This window comes from Carcharodon carcharias, chromosome 9, assembly GCF_017639515.1.
Source record: "Carcharodon carcharias isolate sCarCar2 chromosome 9, sCarCar2.pri, whole genome shotgun sequence".
NCBI lineage: Eukaryota > Metazoa > Chordata > Chondrichthyes > Lamniformes > Lamnidae > Carcharodon > Carcharodon carcharias.
Window position 1 is genome coordinate 104,460,451 of NC_054475.1, and position 16,810 is coordinate 104,477,260.

General features: G+C 40.5%; 1 protein-coding gene across 2 annotated transcripts in view; it reads left to right on the plus strand.

The window, feature by feature from the left end:
- hdac8 (histone deacetylase 8) overlaps positions 1–13,010 on the plus strand; it is an 80,864-nt gene extending 67,854 nt beyond the window's left edge. For both annotated transcript variants that reach the window (XM_041195785.1, XM_041195787.1), the window contains exons 10-11: positions 3,170–3,275; positions 9,585–13,010. In XM_041195785.1, the coding sequence (XP_041051719.1) occupies positions 3,170–3,275; positions 9,585–9,607 (129 nt within the window). In that variant the 3' untranslated portion in view covers positions 9,608–13,010. The remainder of the gene's footprint in view (positions 1–3,169; positions 3,276–9,584) is intronic.
- The last annotated feature ends 3,800 nt before the right edge of the window (positions 13,011–16,810 follow it).

Sequence of the window (16,810 nt, forward strand, 5' to 3'; positions counted from 1 at the left end):
GGACATCACTGCAGGAGTTCCTCAAGGTAATGTCCTAGACCCAACTATCTTCAGCTGCTTCATCAATGACCTTCCTTCCATCATAAGGTCAGAAATGGGGATGTTTGCTGATGATTGCATAATGTTCAGCACCATTCGCATCCCCTCAGACACTGAAGCAGACCATATCCAATTATAGCAAGACCTGGAGAACATCCAGGCTTAGGCTGACAAGTGGCAAGTAACACTTGCACCACATAAGTACCAGGCAATCACCATCTCCAACTGGAGAGAATCTAATCATCGCCCCTTGACATTGAATGGCACTACCATCGCTGAATCACCACTATCAACATCCTGGGGGTTACCAATGACCAGAAACTGAACTGGACTAGCCATATAAATACTGTGCCTACAAGAGTGGGCCAGAGGCTCGGAATCCCGTGATGGGTAACTCACTCCCTGATTCCCCAAAGTCTGTCCCACCATCTACAAGGCATAAATCAGGAGTTTGATGGAATACTCTCCACTTGGCTGGATGAGTGCAGCTCCAACAACTGTCAAGAAACTTGACACTATCCAGGACAAAGCAGCCTGCTTGATTGGCACCCCATCTTCAAACATTCACTCCCTCCACCACCGATGAACAGTGGCAGCAGTGTGTGCCATCTACAAGATGCACTGCAGGAACTCACTTAGACAGCACCTTCCAAACACGTGACCACTGCCATCTAAAAAGAAAAGGGCAGAAGATACGTGGTACACTACCACCTGGAAGTTTCCCTCCAAGTCACTCACCATCCTGACTTGGAAATATATCGCTGTTCCTTCACTGTCTCTGGGTCAAAATTCTGGAACTCCCTCCCTGACAGAACTATGGGTGTACCTACACCACATGGACTGCAGTGATTCAAGAATTCAATTAGGGATGGGCAATAAATGCTGTCCTAGCCAGCAAAGCCCACATCCCTTGAATGATTTAAAAAATTAAGTACCACCCAGTATTGTACAGTAGTGTATTAATTCGTATCTTGCTAATCGCAGATTTCTACTGTGTTCTTTTAACACATTAATGTAAACATAATAGCAAATGTAATCTCAGTTAGTCCACTGAGAATGGATTGAGAGCAGTAGTGGGGGTGGGGGGGATATCTCTAGTCTCACTGAGCTGATGATGATCTTTCTTGAGTTATGCAGTGAATATAAGATTTCTTTGACCTCTGTCACAGGGAGGTACTCTGTTTGTTTTGTTGGCAAGAACAATTTCTGGAATCTCAAACAGCCTGTTCATTCTAGGTTGCCATGTCAACTGTCAAATGGTGATTTACATAACCTGTGCTTTTTTATTTCTTCTTGGTACAAGGTGAGTTGTTCATTTGAACCAGTGAATAGATTTTTATTTTGCCTGTGTGATACAATTGCAAAGGGAGGAAAACACGTTGAGGGGCTAGAGCATGTTCAAGTGCCATTGTAGCCCTGAAGTGATGGCAAGTGTTTGTTTCCATTATCAACATGCTGCGTTAGTAATGATCTTTGATGTTTTACCGTGGGAAGGTGCTAAAGGCATTTAGGATCTGCCAATAGTGAAGGAAGCAGTCATCCCAGTATGTTTCTGTGCCTCCCACCAACTGGTTTCAGGGCAGAATTTGGTTGAACCCTGAAAGCAGGTCACTGACACTCCTAGTCTGTGAATAGTGTACAGTCTTGAGACTCAATTGGAAGAGAAAATTAATTTTACAAAAGCAGCAGAAAGAAATTCTTAATTGCCACAAATTATCATTTTAAAGTTGTGAAAGAAGGGTTAAGATTGTGGTCATGAAGCTAAAAAGCTGGACTGAGAAATGTGAAATGACCTGAAGTGGAACTTTTGAAGCTGAATTTTCAGTTTGACAATCCCCCTAGGACTAGTGGTCCTAATCTAATTTCAGAGCACTGAGCTTTGAAAGGAAGTTGACTGCTCCATTTCCATGGAATAATTAACATCATTCCCCGCACTGAGGGAACTGACATTTCCTTTGGTAATTAAGCTTGTGTATGCAGATTAGGGCATCTGTTCACACAGTGCCACTTCGAATTTAATTCTTTATTTGCAACATTCTCACACCAAGTGTAGAGAAGCACACAGGTTTTTGCTTTGAAAATGTAGTAGACCATTAGTAAACTGAGAATAATGAGGCAGTGCAACCCGAACTTTGTGCTTCTAATCTCTGATTGGGTTTACAGCTCCATTGTCATGAGTATAATTGGTTCCGCTTGTATGGAGCCTCAAGTTACTTAATTATTTATCAACACCCAGTGTAACTGGGTTGGCACTTCCTGCAATTACTTCAGAAGACATTGTACTGTAGAATTTACAGGCAATTGCCCTTACAAATCCTGCCTGCTACATTGAATAACGAGCTTGGGTTGCTCCGTGTAGACCAAAATAATTGATTCAGATGACAGGTCACTTTTCCACAGTAAAAACTTGATCAGAGTACCTAGTATTGGGAACCTAGTATTGAATGACTATGGGCAATGTAAGTCTTAGAAAATTCGTTCCTACTCCACAGCTTGATTATATTGAACAGAGAATGCTGAAAATACTCAGAAGGTATGGCAGCATAGAGTATTACCAGTTCAGATATGGTTGTGGTTGGGAACCTGCATCTGTAAATATCACTTTAATTCAGGGTATCAGGGTAATTCAGGGGCAGTCAGTGTTGTAACTTATAGTTGCTGCAGGGGTAAAAATTGAACTATCTAAGTAAATACTGTTCTTCCTATTTTTCCCAGTTCATTCAAGCAACGTGGGCATCAGTGGCAAGCCCAGTATTTATTGCCCGCCCCTAATCGTTCTTGAGAATCTGATAGTGTGCTACCTTTTTGAATGCAACAGTGTGGCTTGCTAGGCTATTTCAAAGGGAAGTTCAGAGTCAACTAAATTGGTTGTAGGCATGGAGCCACATATAGACAAAGTAAGGACAGCAGATTTTCTTCCCTAAGGGGCAAAACAGATGGGTTTTTTAAAACAATTTGGTAGCTTCATGCTCTTCATTACAGATACTCGCTTTTTATTTCAGATTTATTTAATTGAATTTAAATTGGGATTTGAACTTGTACTTTTTACTTAGATTCTGAGTATATATACACTATGCTTAACTTAGCTACAGACTTTTCAATGCCATTACTAACCCAATTGACCTCATAGTATTTTACAGAATATGGGCCTGATTATGTTTTGGAAATAACCCGAAGCTGCAGGACTGACCAGAATGATTCCCAGCGGATTGAACAGATAGTTAGCACAATTCGAGGTGAGCAGCACATACTATCATGAAATTGGGAGAAGCAGATGAGCTCTTATCAGATAAATAGTAAATTTTTTGTGTGTTCAGGACAGTTTCCTGCAAGAGTATATCTTAGAACCAACAAGGGGATAGGCCATACTAGATTTAGTAATAAGTAATGAGCCAGATCTATTTAACAGCCGAATGGTGCATGAACATTTATCCATTAGCGACCATAATACGATTGAGTTCATTGCCATGTTTGAAAGGGAGAAAGGCAAAGCAGCTGCATAGATTCAAGATTCAAGTAATGTTGACTTCAATAAGATGAGGCAGAGGCTGTCCCACAGTAAACTGGGCAAATCATTTGATGGGTAAAACTATAGAATGTCAGCAGGGGTGTTCAAAAAATAATTTAACGTGATACAGTTTATACCACTAAGGGGCAAGAGTTCTACTTGCCAAAAAAGATTCATTGGTGACTAAATCAGATCAATGACAATATAAAACTAATTTTTAAAAAATCATTCCTGGCACTCCATGTTTAAATCATTCCAGTCAGGTTTTATCCCTACCAGACTACTGAAATATCTCTTACCAAAGTTACAAACGGCATCCTTTGACAAAGGTATACTATTTCTCCTGTTCTTCCTTGGCCTGTCTGTGGGCTTTCACACAATTGACCACACCATCTTCCTCCATTGCTTCTCCACTGTCATCCAGGTAGTTGGGACTACACTCACCTGGTTTCATTTTTACCTACCTAACGTAGCCGGAGAATTACCTACAATGGCTTTTCTTCCCACTTCTGCATTGTTCCCTGAGCTGCACCCCAAGAATCTATCCTTGACTCCCTCCTTTTTCTCATTTACATGCTCTTATTCAGCACATTTTTGAAAGCAAGCCGTCCATATGTTCGCGTGTACACTAATGACACCTGTCTCTACTTCACCTCTGCCTCTCTCAATTCCTTCACTGTTTATAAATTCATAGACTTGTCTGACGTCCAGTATTGGATGAGCAGAAATTTTCTCAAACTAAATATAGAGAAGATTAAAACCATTATCTTCGGTCCCAGTTACAAATTCCGTTCCCTCATCCCTGACTCCATCCCTCTTTATAGTAATTGGCTTGAGGCTGAACCATATTGTTCACAACTTGGTGTGTCAAATTTGACCCCAAAATGAGCTTCTTAACACCTACTGTGTGCCATCACTAAGACCACCTATTTCCCCCTCTGTAACATCACCTGACTCAACCCTTGCCTCAGCTCATCTACTGAAACTCTCATCTATGCCTTTGTTATCTCCAGACTTGACTATTCTAATGAATTGATGGCTAGCCTTCCACATTTTACCCTTCACCTGAAACTCTGCCTGTGTCTTATTTGCACTAAGTTCCATTTACCCATCACCCCTGTGCTTGCTGACCTACATTAGCTTCCGTTAAGCAACACCTCAATTTTAAAATTCTCATCTTTTATTTTCAAATCCCTGCATGATTATCTCTGTAATCTCTTCCAGCCCTACAACCTTCCGAGATATCGGCATTCCTCAAATTCTGTCCATTTGAGCATCTCCATTTTATTTATCAGTGGCTATTCCTTCATCTGTAAAGGTCCTAAGCTCTAGAATTCACTCCCTAAACCTCTTCCTTTAAGATGCTCCTTAAACATTACCTCATGTGCCTTAATATCTCCTTACATGACTCATTGTCAAATTTTGCTTTATAACTCTGCTGTGAAGTGTCCTGGGGTGTTTTAGTTAGGATTGCTGTAGAAATATAAGTTGTTGCAGAAAAAGCTTACAAGATCCTGGTGAATAGCAGACGTACAAAGAACGGGAAAGGGTGACAAAACGTACTAAGAACTACAAAAAAGGAGCATGAAAAGAACCTTGCAAGGGCAATCAAATTGACACTAATGAAGAAAATAATGGCCAGAAATTTAGGGACCCACCCTCCATGCTGCTCTTGGCTGCCCCCGCTTCACATCCCCACCCCCTTTGACTCCCAATCACACCCCTTCCTCCCCCAACTCACCAGGATCTGCTTGACTGGCTCTGTAAAGCCCTCTGGTGACATTCCATGTCGGGGACCGACTGCAGTCCCAGCAGTGACCACGGCTTTCGGAAGCACTGCTGGGACTGGAGAGCTGCTGGTCCTGTGGAGGCAGGATACCCTCACGCATGGGGATAGAAGCCATGTCCTCAGGCAGTTAACTGCCTAACAACTATGAAACTTAGTTGTGGCTTCCCGGGCCAGCAGAGGCGGGTTCACCCCTGAATTTTGCCAACACCTCTGTGAAAAATTCCAATCAGTGCCATTGAAGAGTGCTAAATCTAGATGGTTTTCATACCAGGATTTTAAAGGAAGTAGACAAGAACATTGCACGTGCCTTAACTGTAATTTTCCTAAGTGCTCTTGACTCAGGAACTGTTCCTTTAGATCGGAAAATTCCCCATGTAACTCCACTATTGAAGAAAGGTGATAGAAGGAAACCAGGGAATCAGAGACCAGTTAATCTAACATCTGTCGTCAGCAAGTTACTGAAGTTTATAATTAAGGATAGGGTCACTGAACATCTGTAAAACTTCTAGCTGATTAGAGAGAGCTAACCTGGATATGTGAAATACATTGTGTCTGATTTTTTTGAAGAAGTAACTAAAGTAGTGTACAGGGGAATCTCTGTGTATATAATTTATATGGTCTACCTGAAGGCATTTGATAAAATACTTGATAAGGGATTTGTAGCTAAATTTGAAGACCATGCAGTTGAAGGCAAATTATTGACCTGGTTAGGAAATTGGCTAGGTGGCAGGGGACAGAAAGTAAAATTAATAGGCAGGTACACTAAATAGCAGAATCTGACTAGTGTTGGGTTCTCAACCATTCACTATATTCATTCATGACTTTGATGGAATATAAAGCCACTTATTCAAGATTGCCGATGACACAGATAGGCATTGTAAGCAGTGTTGATGGAACATTAAGTTACAAAGAGAGAAATAAATTAAGTGAATGGGCAAAAGTGTGACAAATGGATTTCAGCATGGACAAGTGGGAGGTATTCAATTTGTATCTAAAAAGGTAGAATAGAGTGTTTTTTATATTGTGCAAAGCTAAAAACAGTGGCAGTCCAAAGAGAATGAGGGCCCATATAAGTAGATCATTAAAATATTATAAACAGGTACAAAAATAATCAAAAAGATGAATGGGATACTGGCCTTTGTCTAGAAGTTTAGAAATTAAGGGGTTCGGAGTTATGCTACAGCTATAGAAAAATCTTGGTTAGACTCACCTGGAGTACTGTGTTCAGTTCTGAGCAACACACCTTCGAAAGGCTATGTTGGTCTTGGAGGGAGTGTAGTTTAGATTTACTAGAGGACATAGCCTGAAAATCAGAGCTATGTCTTTCTGGAGTTAATTTAGGAAGTACATCTACATTCAAGGGATCGTTGAAGTTTGAAACTTTCTCTGCAAATTGTTAATTGCAAATCTGAGACTGATGGATTTCTGTTAACAAAGGTATTAAGGGACATGGAGCAAAAGGGGATACTGGAGTTAGTTCATAGATCAGGTATGACCTCACTGAATGGTAGAACAGGCTGGAGTAGCTAAATGGCATACTCCTGTTTCTATGTTCCAAAAAGTTGAAACCCAATCAGCACTGGTTGGACTCATCATTATTGATTTTAAATGGATGCTGGTTCATAGGTTTCCTTAAGGAGTTGGCATTTTCCATTCTGGATTTGTAGTCTATGGGAGGCAAAATTAAATTGGGATATCCAGTTCCTAGTTAGGCAGAAAAGTAGTTCTCCAACATTCAAAAAAGCCATTTGAGTGACCCAAAGGTGGCTGTACTTCCAGTTTTCCTTAAAGGTCCTATCATTGAGTAATTTCCTGACCTCTCTTCAATACTGTATCTAGCCATAAAAGTATGGCTAAGATCAGGAGTTCAACCGTGGAAGATCAAACTTTTTCCCACCACAATCAATGGTTAAGTTCACTGTCATAGTGTTGTGTTGATAATGCCCTTCTCTCCAGAGAAGAAAATTGCATTTATTTATATAGCACCTTTACTGTAGTAAAATGTTCCAAGGCACTTCACAGGAGCATTATCAAACAATATTTAACAAACTTTAAAAGCGATTAAATTGTGTAACCATATTCTGGAACAGAACAGCTCTGCTCTTGAAATTGGACTGATCTACTTGCCAAGTTTCTATGATCTGATGACATATTTTTCAGTATTGGGAGAGTTAGCTGGATCCTTCTGTGATTTACATTTTTAAGATAACGTCAGATTTGTTGCAAAGAGAGGTAGGCTGCTTAAGTATACCTACTGAACAGTGAGCAGTCTTTAATCTTTGGAGTCCAGAAAATTTCCATCAAGAAGCTAAACTGAAATGACATCTATAGTCTACAATTTCTATTTTTAAGGTGGAAGCATTATATTTCCTATTTAACTATATGGGACACAGAGCATTGTTATTTGATGTTGATGTAATCACATTGTTGTTGTTTTGGAAGACATCTGCAACGTAATAAATTCAATAATCTCACAAATCTTAAGATTTAAACCTCAGACTGCTGGGCATCAAATTGTTTTGGAAAATTACCCAATGCAATGCATTTCTACATACATATTCCATCAGTTAGCCTGTTGTAAATCGAAGAGAATTAGAAGTTGTTGCACAAATCCAAATGAGATTGCACCAGTCCTGACTTCTTTCAATCTATATGGTGAAATCTTTTAAAGAAACTATTGATTAATATCAGCAAACAACAAATTCATGTGCATTATTTTAGGGGGACAGTAATCTGATGTACTGAAGTATATTGGACGCCTGCTCTCTCCAATATTGGCTATGGAAACCCGAGGCCTGCTGTGCATCCTCAACATCAACAGCCAGCACAGAAGGCACTGAGAGCTCACAAACAGCAATCCATAAGCCTTGTTAGATCCCCAAATAATAAAATTAGGAAGCTGCCCCAAAATATAACTGGTGCAACCGAGCATCTCCTCAGTTCAAGAGTCTCTTTTTGGACCTCTTGCTGCTGGGAAAGCCCTGACTAAAAGAAATCTGGCCCTGGCATTCTAGTTGATTGCTACCTGTGTCTAATTCTACCTGCTCTCCTTACTGGAAAATCCCTATTGGCATTCAAAGTTCTGGTTTCATGAGTGCCAGAAAATTATTCAAATGGACTAGCACGTATTATCTGACAATATTAGATCATTACTTCACAGGAACATGGAATACCTTAGTGGCTTTGGTACTGGTGGCAAGTGTGTAATGGTTAGATTTTTGACACCTAACTAGAGACAATCATGCAAAAATATATCTGTAGGCATGTAATACTGGCTTTGGCAAGCATAAGGGTATTGTGTCTCTAAGGACACTATACAAGATGCAGACTAAACACAGGAAATATACTTGTCTAACATGTCAACCAAACTACATTTCTGCAGAGACCATATGCTCGATAGCGGAATTATTCAAAGTTCAAAAGCAGAAGATGGCAATACGTATGTGATATAATAAAACAACATTTTTTCTTAGTTGTGACATATGGATGCTGTTACAGCCTTGAAAAGCATTATATGAACTTAAATTACTAAGATTTTCAGAATCAAATCTTGATCATTATCACATATTACTATATCAGAAGTTAGCTATTTAGGTCTTACCGATAGTTTGATAAATTGAAAATTCAAGTTAATTGCCACTGTCTTGGAATGTGTTCAATCTATATTTTTTTTAATTCATCATTTATGGGATGTGGGCATTGCTAACCAGGCCAGCATTTATTGCCCGTCCCTAATTGCTTTCTTGAACCTTTGCAGTCCGTGTGGTGTAGGTACACCCACAGTGCTGTTAGGGAGGGAGTTCCAGGATTTTGACTTTGCACTAAGTGACCTGAATATATCCTGCAATGAATGCTTTTAAACAGTGCAGTTTATAAGATTGAAGCATTGCCTACACACAGATACAGATGTGCATCCCATCTTCCCAGATAATTGGAAACGGTAACTTGGCATCCAATTAACCATATTCTGACACCACAGCAGTCAGCTGATCTCTGTTCTATTGGTAGTACAGAAACAATCCTTCTAAAGGAGATTCTGTTATGGTTATATGGTTTAATGTTTATCAAGACTATCTATTTCTGCAGCTTAATGAGAGTCCTCCTGGATTTGACAAAGTGAGGATCTGACTACATTTGATTCACACTTTCTGCATATGATCTGAAGCTAATATGCTAGTGGTATAGTGCTATGAACCAGTGAGGGGAAAAGTTTATGTAAAAATATTGTTTTTTGTGTGTATTTTCCAGGAAATCTGAAGAATGTAATTTAATAAGTGGTGGGGAGTGAGCGGAAGGCTGGAGAAGTCTTTTAACTAAATGCAGTCTGTGGCTGCTGTAGCTGCAGGGGAAATTTGGACGAAATTACTTGCAAGTTCCAGGACAACAGATGTTCGTTGAAACTTAGAGCTGCAATTAACCCTTTCTTGTTCAACTATGTGGGACAGAACATCGGACATTCAAAGATTACGGTATCCTGTGGGATTTGTTTTTAATTAACCTCATTTTGTTGTAACTATATTTTTAATTCATTTTAGTTGCTGCTTTGGAATACACCCTATAGTGGAATTGCAGTTGACTTTGTAGTTGGCCAAAGAACCTGCCAGTTATATATGCTGGGACTTGAGTAGCATTTTGCTTTCTGTACCTAAATACAGAGTTAATGACTTGGTTCAACCACAGAGAAATTGCAAAAAGAGAATATAAACTTTATAAACTGAAATAATCCATGTAGCAATGTAATGTTCCAGTGCACTGATTTTTAAGGAAGGACCTGGATGTGTATTTTTTGTTCTTTACCTGGCAATTTTATTGGCTACATTTTCAGAGGAAGGGGGCAAAATGTCTTAGTAAAGGTGAGTGAAAAGTGCCATTTAAAGATCTTCTTCCAGAGCCATTTAAAGATCCTTTTTTAACCCTGGTTCCAAAATGCTGGGTGAAACCAGTCCTTTTTGTAGGTATGGTGCATATCATGTGAAGAAGAGAGATGGTGCCTAAAATAGATGGGAAATCAGCAAAAGTTTCAAATGAAAGGTTAGGAAATTAGTCATTCGCTGTGACAGCTTTTTAAGTTGATCTTTAATTTCCTCACTGTTTGTTTTCTTTCTTTATTTTCTGGAAGGATTTGCTGTAGAATCGCATTTCAATCCAAGCATATATGGATTTGTGTGGTTGTTTTCATCCTTTTCCCCTAGGGCCCCTAAGGCAGTCACTCTGTGATGGGATAGATCGTAACCCTCCTGCTGTCCTAAGCAAACCTCTAGTTTACAGATGCATGGAGTGGCAATGTCTTTAGCAAATAGCTCAAATTTGTGATGATTTCTATTTCCAACTCTGAAAAATATCGGTGAAAATAAGTTACTCAAGTGGTGTTTGAGATAAAATACCAATTTGGAACAACAGATGCATGCTACAAAAAGATGAAAAACATTTTTTTGTTTTTGAACATTCACAGAGAGGACATCTGCCACCAATTACAAACAGTAATTTTAGTTGATAGGCTTACTGGTCAAAATGAACACTTTTAACCTTAACTTTATAACATGGATGTCCAACCTGCAGTCCTGGAGCCATGTGTAACCCTTGAACTTCAGTTTATCTCATCTTGGTTTGTTGTATTTGAATTTAACATGGGTGGAGGTTTGGAAGTGTTTTTCTTGGTGCTGTTATTTCACTAAATTAGAACTGCAAGAGCTATTAGTATTAGTAATTGACCTGTGAATATTAATGGAAAAGTGGATACTAGCTTAACATATGGCCCTTAAGGACAAGAGCTTGTAAATTCTTGTGCTATAGATTAAATGCCAGTTACACCTAGATATCCATTCTAAATGTTTCTTCAAAAAGTAAATATCATTATTGGTAACCTTAAGGGTTTAATTATTAAACGTTATGATTAATCTTTTTCCCTTTTAAATGCATTTGTTTAAATACTGAATTCTGATGTGACAAGAGGACTTAAGTGAAGAAGTTACTGAGCCCAACACCATGAAGGAGTTTAATAAACACCAAAAGTTGCACAGTAAGTAATACTAGCTGCTGGCTCTAGGCCTAACAGAGCAAGGACGTCAGTAAACTCCCAACACCTGTATCTCATGCAGCATTAGAAATACAAAAGTATACTTCACAGTATTTACTGAGGCTGGCAGCTAGGAAGAATCATTTTCTGGATCTCCCCAATATGTGATCTTAGAGAATTCCAGCAAGTTGACTTTTCTGCTTATAGATGGCTGCATGTAATGTGGAAACTGAGAGCTGGTATCTCTATCATGAGTTTGAATACAACATAAAAGCAGTCAGAAGAACTGAGTACTGGCGGGCAAGTGCTACTGAGCCTAGCAAAACTAGGAAACTGAATTAATCAATAGATGTGCCATTCTAACCACAAAGTGTTGGCGGTATAGAGCCTAATAATGTGAGAGATCTTTACTCTATGCTTGGCATACAGTTAAAATAGCATGTTTGCTTGCTATTGTCTCTACTTCTGTTGATATAAATTCAACTCCCTCACACATCAAGCACAGTCACCTCTAACCTGTCAAATCTGCTTCCGCTAATTGTCATCACCACTGGTTTGAAAAATTTTCAGCAAAAAAAGTAGTGGTTATAAAGAGGCATTGCTGTTATGTTGGAGTATAGAAAACTCCGCTTCTAGTAATATAAAACACACCATATAGACACAGATACTAGGAAAATGCCGAACAAGAGATTTTTTCTGTGGGCTTGCATTTAATATGTGCCTTATCAGTTTTAAGTACCTGTGCTTTACACAATGAACTACTTTTGGAGTGCAGTGACCGTTGATTTCGGCAAGCCTGGCAATGACTCACAAACAGCCATAAGTTGATCAGTTGATTTTTGGTGGTATTGATTGAGCGTGGAATGTTGGTTAAGACACAATTGTGAAAGATTTGAGAAGATTTAAAACCAACACCAGAGCAAGGATTAAACTGCGCACAGAGAGAAAAATAAGAGCGATGGGCAGGAGTAACGAGAACACATAATAAATAAGCAAATAAATCAAATGTGAGAAATTTGAAAGCTAAAAGACAGCAAAGTGACAGAAAATAATGAAAAAATTGTAATTAGTGAAAATGTGGAGAGAGACACGCAGTTCAGTTCCCTGGTCCTTACCTCTATGATTTTGCCCCTAGCATCATTAGCATCATGTAAGTGTTAAATTTGGTAGGAGATTCAATCTAGCTGGAACTGGGAATGTCAATTTCTGGACCCCGCTTTTCCTGAGCAACCATAATTTTGCAGACTCTGTCACTGTTGAGATGTCTGCCACATCCTTTTGACACTCACCAAAGCATTCCTGTGAAATGTTTATTATAATGAAGAACAATGTCTTGTGAGAGAATTGTCACAGTTCATCTGCGGAGGTTAATAAAAAAAATGGATGCTTCAATTTTAGCCAATCCATTCATTCACCAGCATCTTCTTGTAATTGCTTGTTTTTAACATATTTTTGAAACCAAGTCCTATTTAGGTATATTTCAAACATAGGTTTTTAACTATACCTCAGCCTTATTAAATAATTTTGTGGCATTTTTACTGAGAGCCAAGCTCTAATAGTGTTTTGTACATTGTTCCTGTTACTGTTTCTTATTTTTGCAGTTTTCGTGGTGGCCAGAAACTATACAATGTTGTTATTAATAAATGGAATTAAAAACACCATCTACTTCTCTTTGCTTTCAGACAGTGCTCCTTTAACAGTGTTTCTAAAGGCTAGTACAGTACAGTCATGACTGGGGCTTAGTTTTGATATTTTTCTTAACCTCCTTGTATTTCCATGAAAAAAAAATCAAGGGAAGAGTTTTACCACTGGCACACATCACTGAAAAAAACAGTGCAGATTAATCCTTCTGAATACTGAATCTCTTTTGGAACTTGCACGTTTGTTAGCTACCAAAGATCATATTGGTTCTTCACATGGCAATGAGTAATATGAAGAAAGCCATTGCTGCCTGTAAGACTAAATGGATACCAATGTGGAAATTCATGCAGAATGCACAGGGCTTCATTTTAAAGGTAGAGATCAAAACTGCCTTTTTTTTATCCTCTTGAGGGGTGTATTATCTTCCTTTTTTCACTTTTGTGGGTGCAAGTCTAAGAAATACCCAACAAGAAAAATAATGAGACAACCACCCCCTGAAAAGAATTTCTTAACTTCATGTTAGTGATATGATTTACTCCTGTTCCTGTGCCCTTTACCTCCTATCCATTGGCAACAATTCCTTTCTTGCTATTGCTTGTCTGCGCGCGCGCACCCCCCCCCCCCCCCCCCCCCCCCCCCCCCCCCCCCACCACCACCACCACCACCACCACCACCACCACCACCACCACCACCACCATGGAATTGTGTTTTCATTTCAGTCGTCTTTGCTTTTGTGAGAGATGTGACGCCTTGTCTCCTTGCTAGCCTATTATTTCCATGGGTCCCAGTTACTCTTTGCATCATCCAAGTCACTATTATTCATTTTGTGACGAGAGGCTATTAAATCACGGGGGCATCACAGTCAATCCAGATCCTATTCAATGTACATGTGTGTAAATTTCCAGTAAGTGTAACTGCATGGTAATCCATGCAAGAACCTTAGCTGATTTTCCCCCATCTCTCTTACCATGGCACTGACATCATTAATAACACCTCATATATCTAATACTCTGGTTAATATCAGCTAACTCAATAGACCAGAGATCAAAGATGAGCATTTCTGGCATGTTTAGTTATCTACTGATTAGGTGACAATCCCTGACCTATGCTAAATAAGCTAATGTCATTGGACTCACAGTATGAATGCTACAATTGGCTGTTGTACTGCCTGGTTAAAGTGGAAAAAGCAACTTTGCCTCATTGTTGTCCAGCAACTTCAGGTGTTTTCCATGTGCAAATGTTGAATGATGGTAGGAATTTGGCTCAATTGTAATTCATCTCTGGTTGAACTGCCTGAAGATGCTCTGTTTAGGCTCACCCACAAATAATGGACACTCGGTGAGCTGCCAAAAGGCCCGGGAACCACATGCCAGCAAGCACTAATGCTTCAGCGGTGGAATACAGAAAATTGGCAACAAACAAAATCATATTTTTGAAAGTCTGTGATTGTACTCATCTGCTTTCCTGGCTGGAGCCTGGTCACAAGCAGCTGTTGTTAATAGCATTGGATTCCAAGTTATGGGTTTTACACGGTCAGCAGCAACACCAAAATTTGCTGAGACCAGGGCCCAGGAAGACACCGATAAAGAAGGGCTTTCTGAACCATTGACCTTAGAATCTGGCAATATTATTATAATGTGTATTTAGTCCAAATAAAAACAGAAATATAGGAACAATCCAAAATAGAAAAGATTTGAACATAAGGCTAGGAGTAGGCCATTCAGCCTGTTGAGCCTGCTCTGCCATTCAGTTAGATCATGACTGATCATCTCCTTCAACTCCACTTTCCATTTCCCTGAATGTCATTAGTCACCAGAAATCTTATCAATTTCTGCTTTGAACATGCTCAATGATTGAATTTCCATAACCTCTGGGATAGAGAATTCCAAAGATTCACCACCCTCTGAGTGAGGAAATTCTCCCTCATTTCAGATTAACTGGCCTACCCCTTATCCTGAGATTAAGTTCCCTGGCTTTAGACTCAGCAGGCAGGGGAAACGTCTATATCCACCCTGTCACACCGTGTAAGAATGTTGTAAGTTTCAATGAGGTCAGTCCTCATTCTTCGAAACGCTGGGGTATACAGACTCAATCCACCCCATTATTCGCTCCTCTTCCTCTTTGTGGACAGATTGATGCAACAGTTTGATGAATGATGGGCAACTGTAGTCGACTGCCATTTGCTACCAGAAAGCCACTGTCAAGCCCTAGAGCTGTATCTGCGCTACTTGCCTTTCCCTGATCCAGTGTTCTAGCTGAGGTGCTACCTCACAGATCTAGGAGACCAAGTTGACCAGAAATTTGACATCTCAATCCCTGAGAGGTTGGAAGAGGCTTCAGCAGATCCATGATATATTCAACCTTAAGGCCACTCTTATGCCTGCTCTGGTATACTGATTATGCCTAACTAGCACTTTTGGAACGATTGGATGTCCTTTAGCCCGTTAGCCATGCCGGATGGAGAAAGCACCTTTCAGGCTATCGTTGATCGTCTTGCAGATATCCAGCAGCTGTGCTCCCTTAATGGATGGCTGCATCTTCCATCCTCTCATTCCTCTCTGTTAATGCTCAAATTGATCTACTTCATTGTGATCTCAATGAGTCCTGCACTCAAGTTAAAGTGCTCCAGATATAGTGCTTCCAATTGCACTTCTCAAAACACTCCCAGACTTCCATCAGTTCATTTCAATGTTGTCACTAGTTTAAGGGTGATCCTGAGAGGGCTTCTGAACCCAGCCATGGGCTCCTCCCACACCCTCAGACTCCTCCCAGGCAGATTTTTTTCCAGTTTTGATTTTAAACTGTATCATATTTTTGAGGTCTCAAGACGGTGAGTGCTGCCTTTTTACTCCAAGACTAGCTTTAATCCTCTCCAGTCAGTGTCAGGGTCCGCCTGATCTTCCTCAAACCTCACGATGTGTAGGTAGAACTCCCTCTGGTGATTTTCCAGCCTCCTCTTGTAACCCCATATCCCATTGTTATTGTAGTATACATTCCTGCCCCTCACTGAACCTATCACTGTTGATGTCCCCACATCCCATATGGACTTCACTCCTCCCAATCTTGAGGCTGTGTGCATGGTGACAAACAAGTGATCCCACACCCCTCAAGAGAGCTTTGAGTACCCCACCTTTATTACGTTTTCCCATTTACAGGCTGCAGATGCCTCCCCTGACCATGACCGTCCCCGTCTGCAGCTCAATACCAAGCCAGACACCCCCATCACCCCCGAGTGTGAGACTATGAACATCAAACTGTGCCTGATCCCCATTGAGCACACAGGCCCTGCCCCTCCCTGGAGCAGGAAGAAAACATGCATGCCATGCATAGGCCTGTATCATAGCCTGTGAAGCCCCAGGGCTACCTTAATCTCTCACCTCAACTAAGTGGTCCACAGAGCCCCAGAGCTGCCTTTAATCTCCCAACCAGACCTCTTTGCCCCAGACCAGCCACAAGACCGTTTCTCCTCCATGAGTCTCTCTGCAAACTGACCCTCTTATGCCCTTGCCCTCCCCCTCCCCGCCACCTCTCACGAATCTATTTGCAATCCTTCCCTTGCATGCCACACCAGCACCCCCCCCCCCCCCCACCACCACCAACCAACACTTTCCTACTCCAGAGTTTGTTTGCATCCCTTCGCATTCATGGAATCCAAATCCCATCCACCTCACTCCTGTGTCTGAGTTTAAGTGTTCCATGGATCCAGCTTCCCCACCCCCAATCTTCCACCTGCCTGTCATCGTGTCCCACACCCCCAACAATACCACCAAACCTGCTTCATCTTCATGCCTTAGCCTCTTTCTCAGTACCCCTCCAA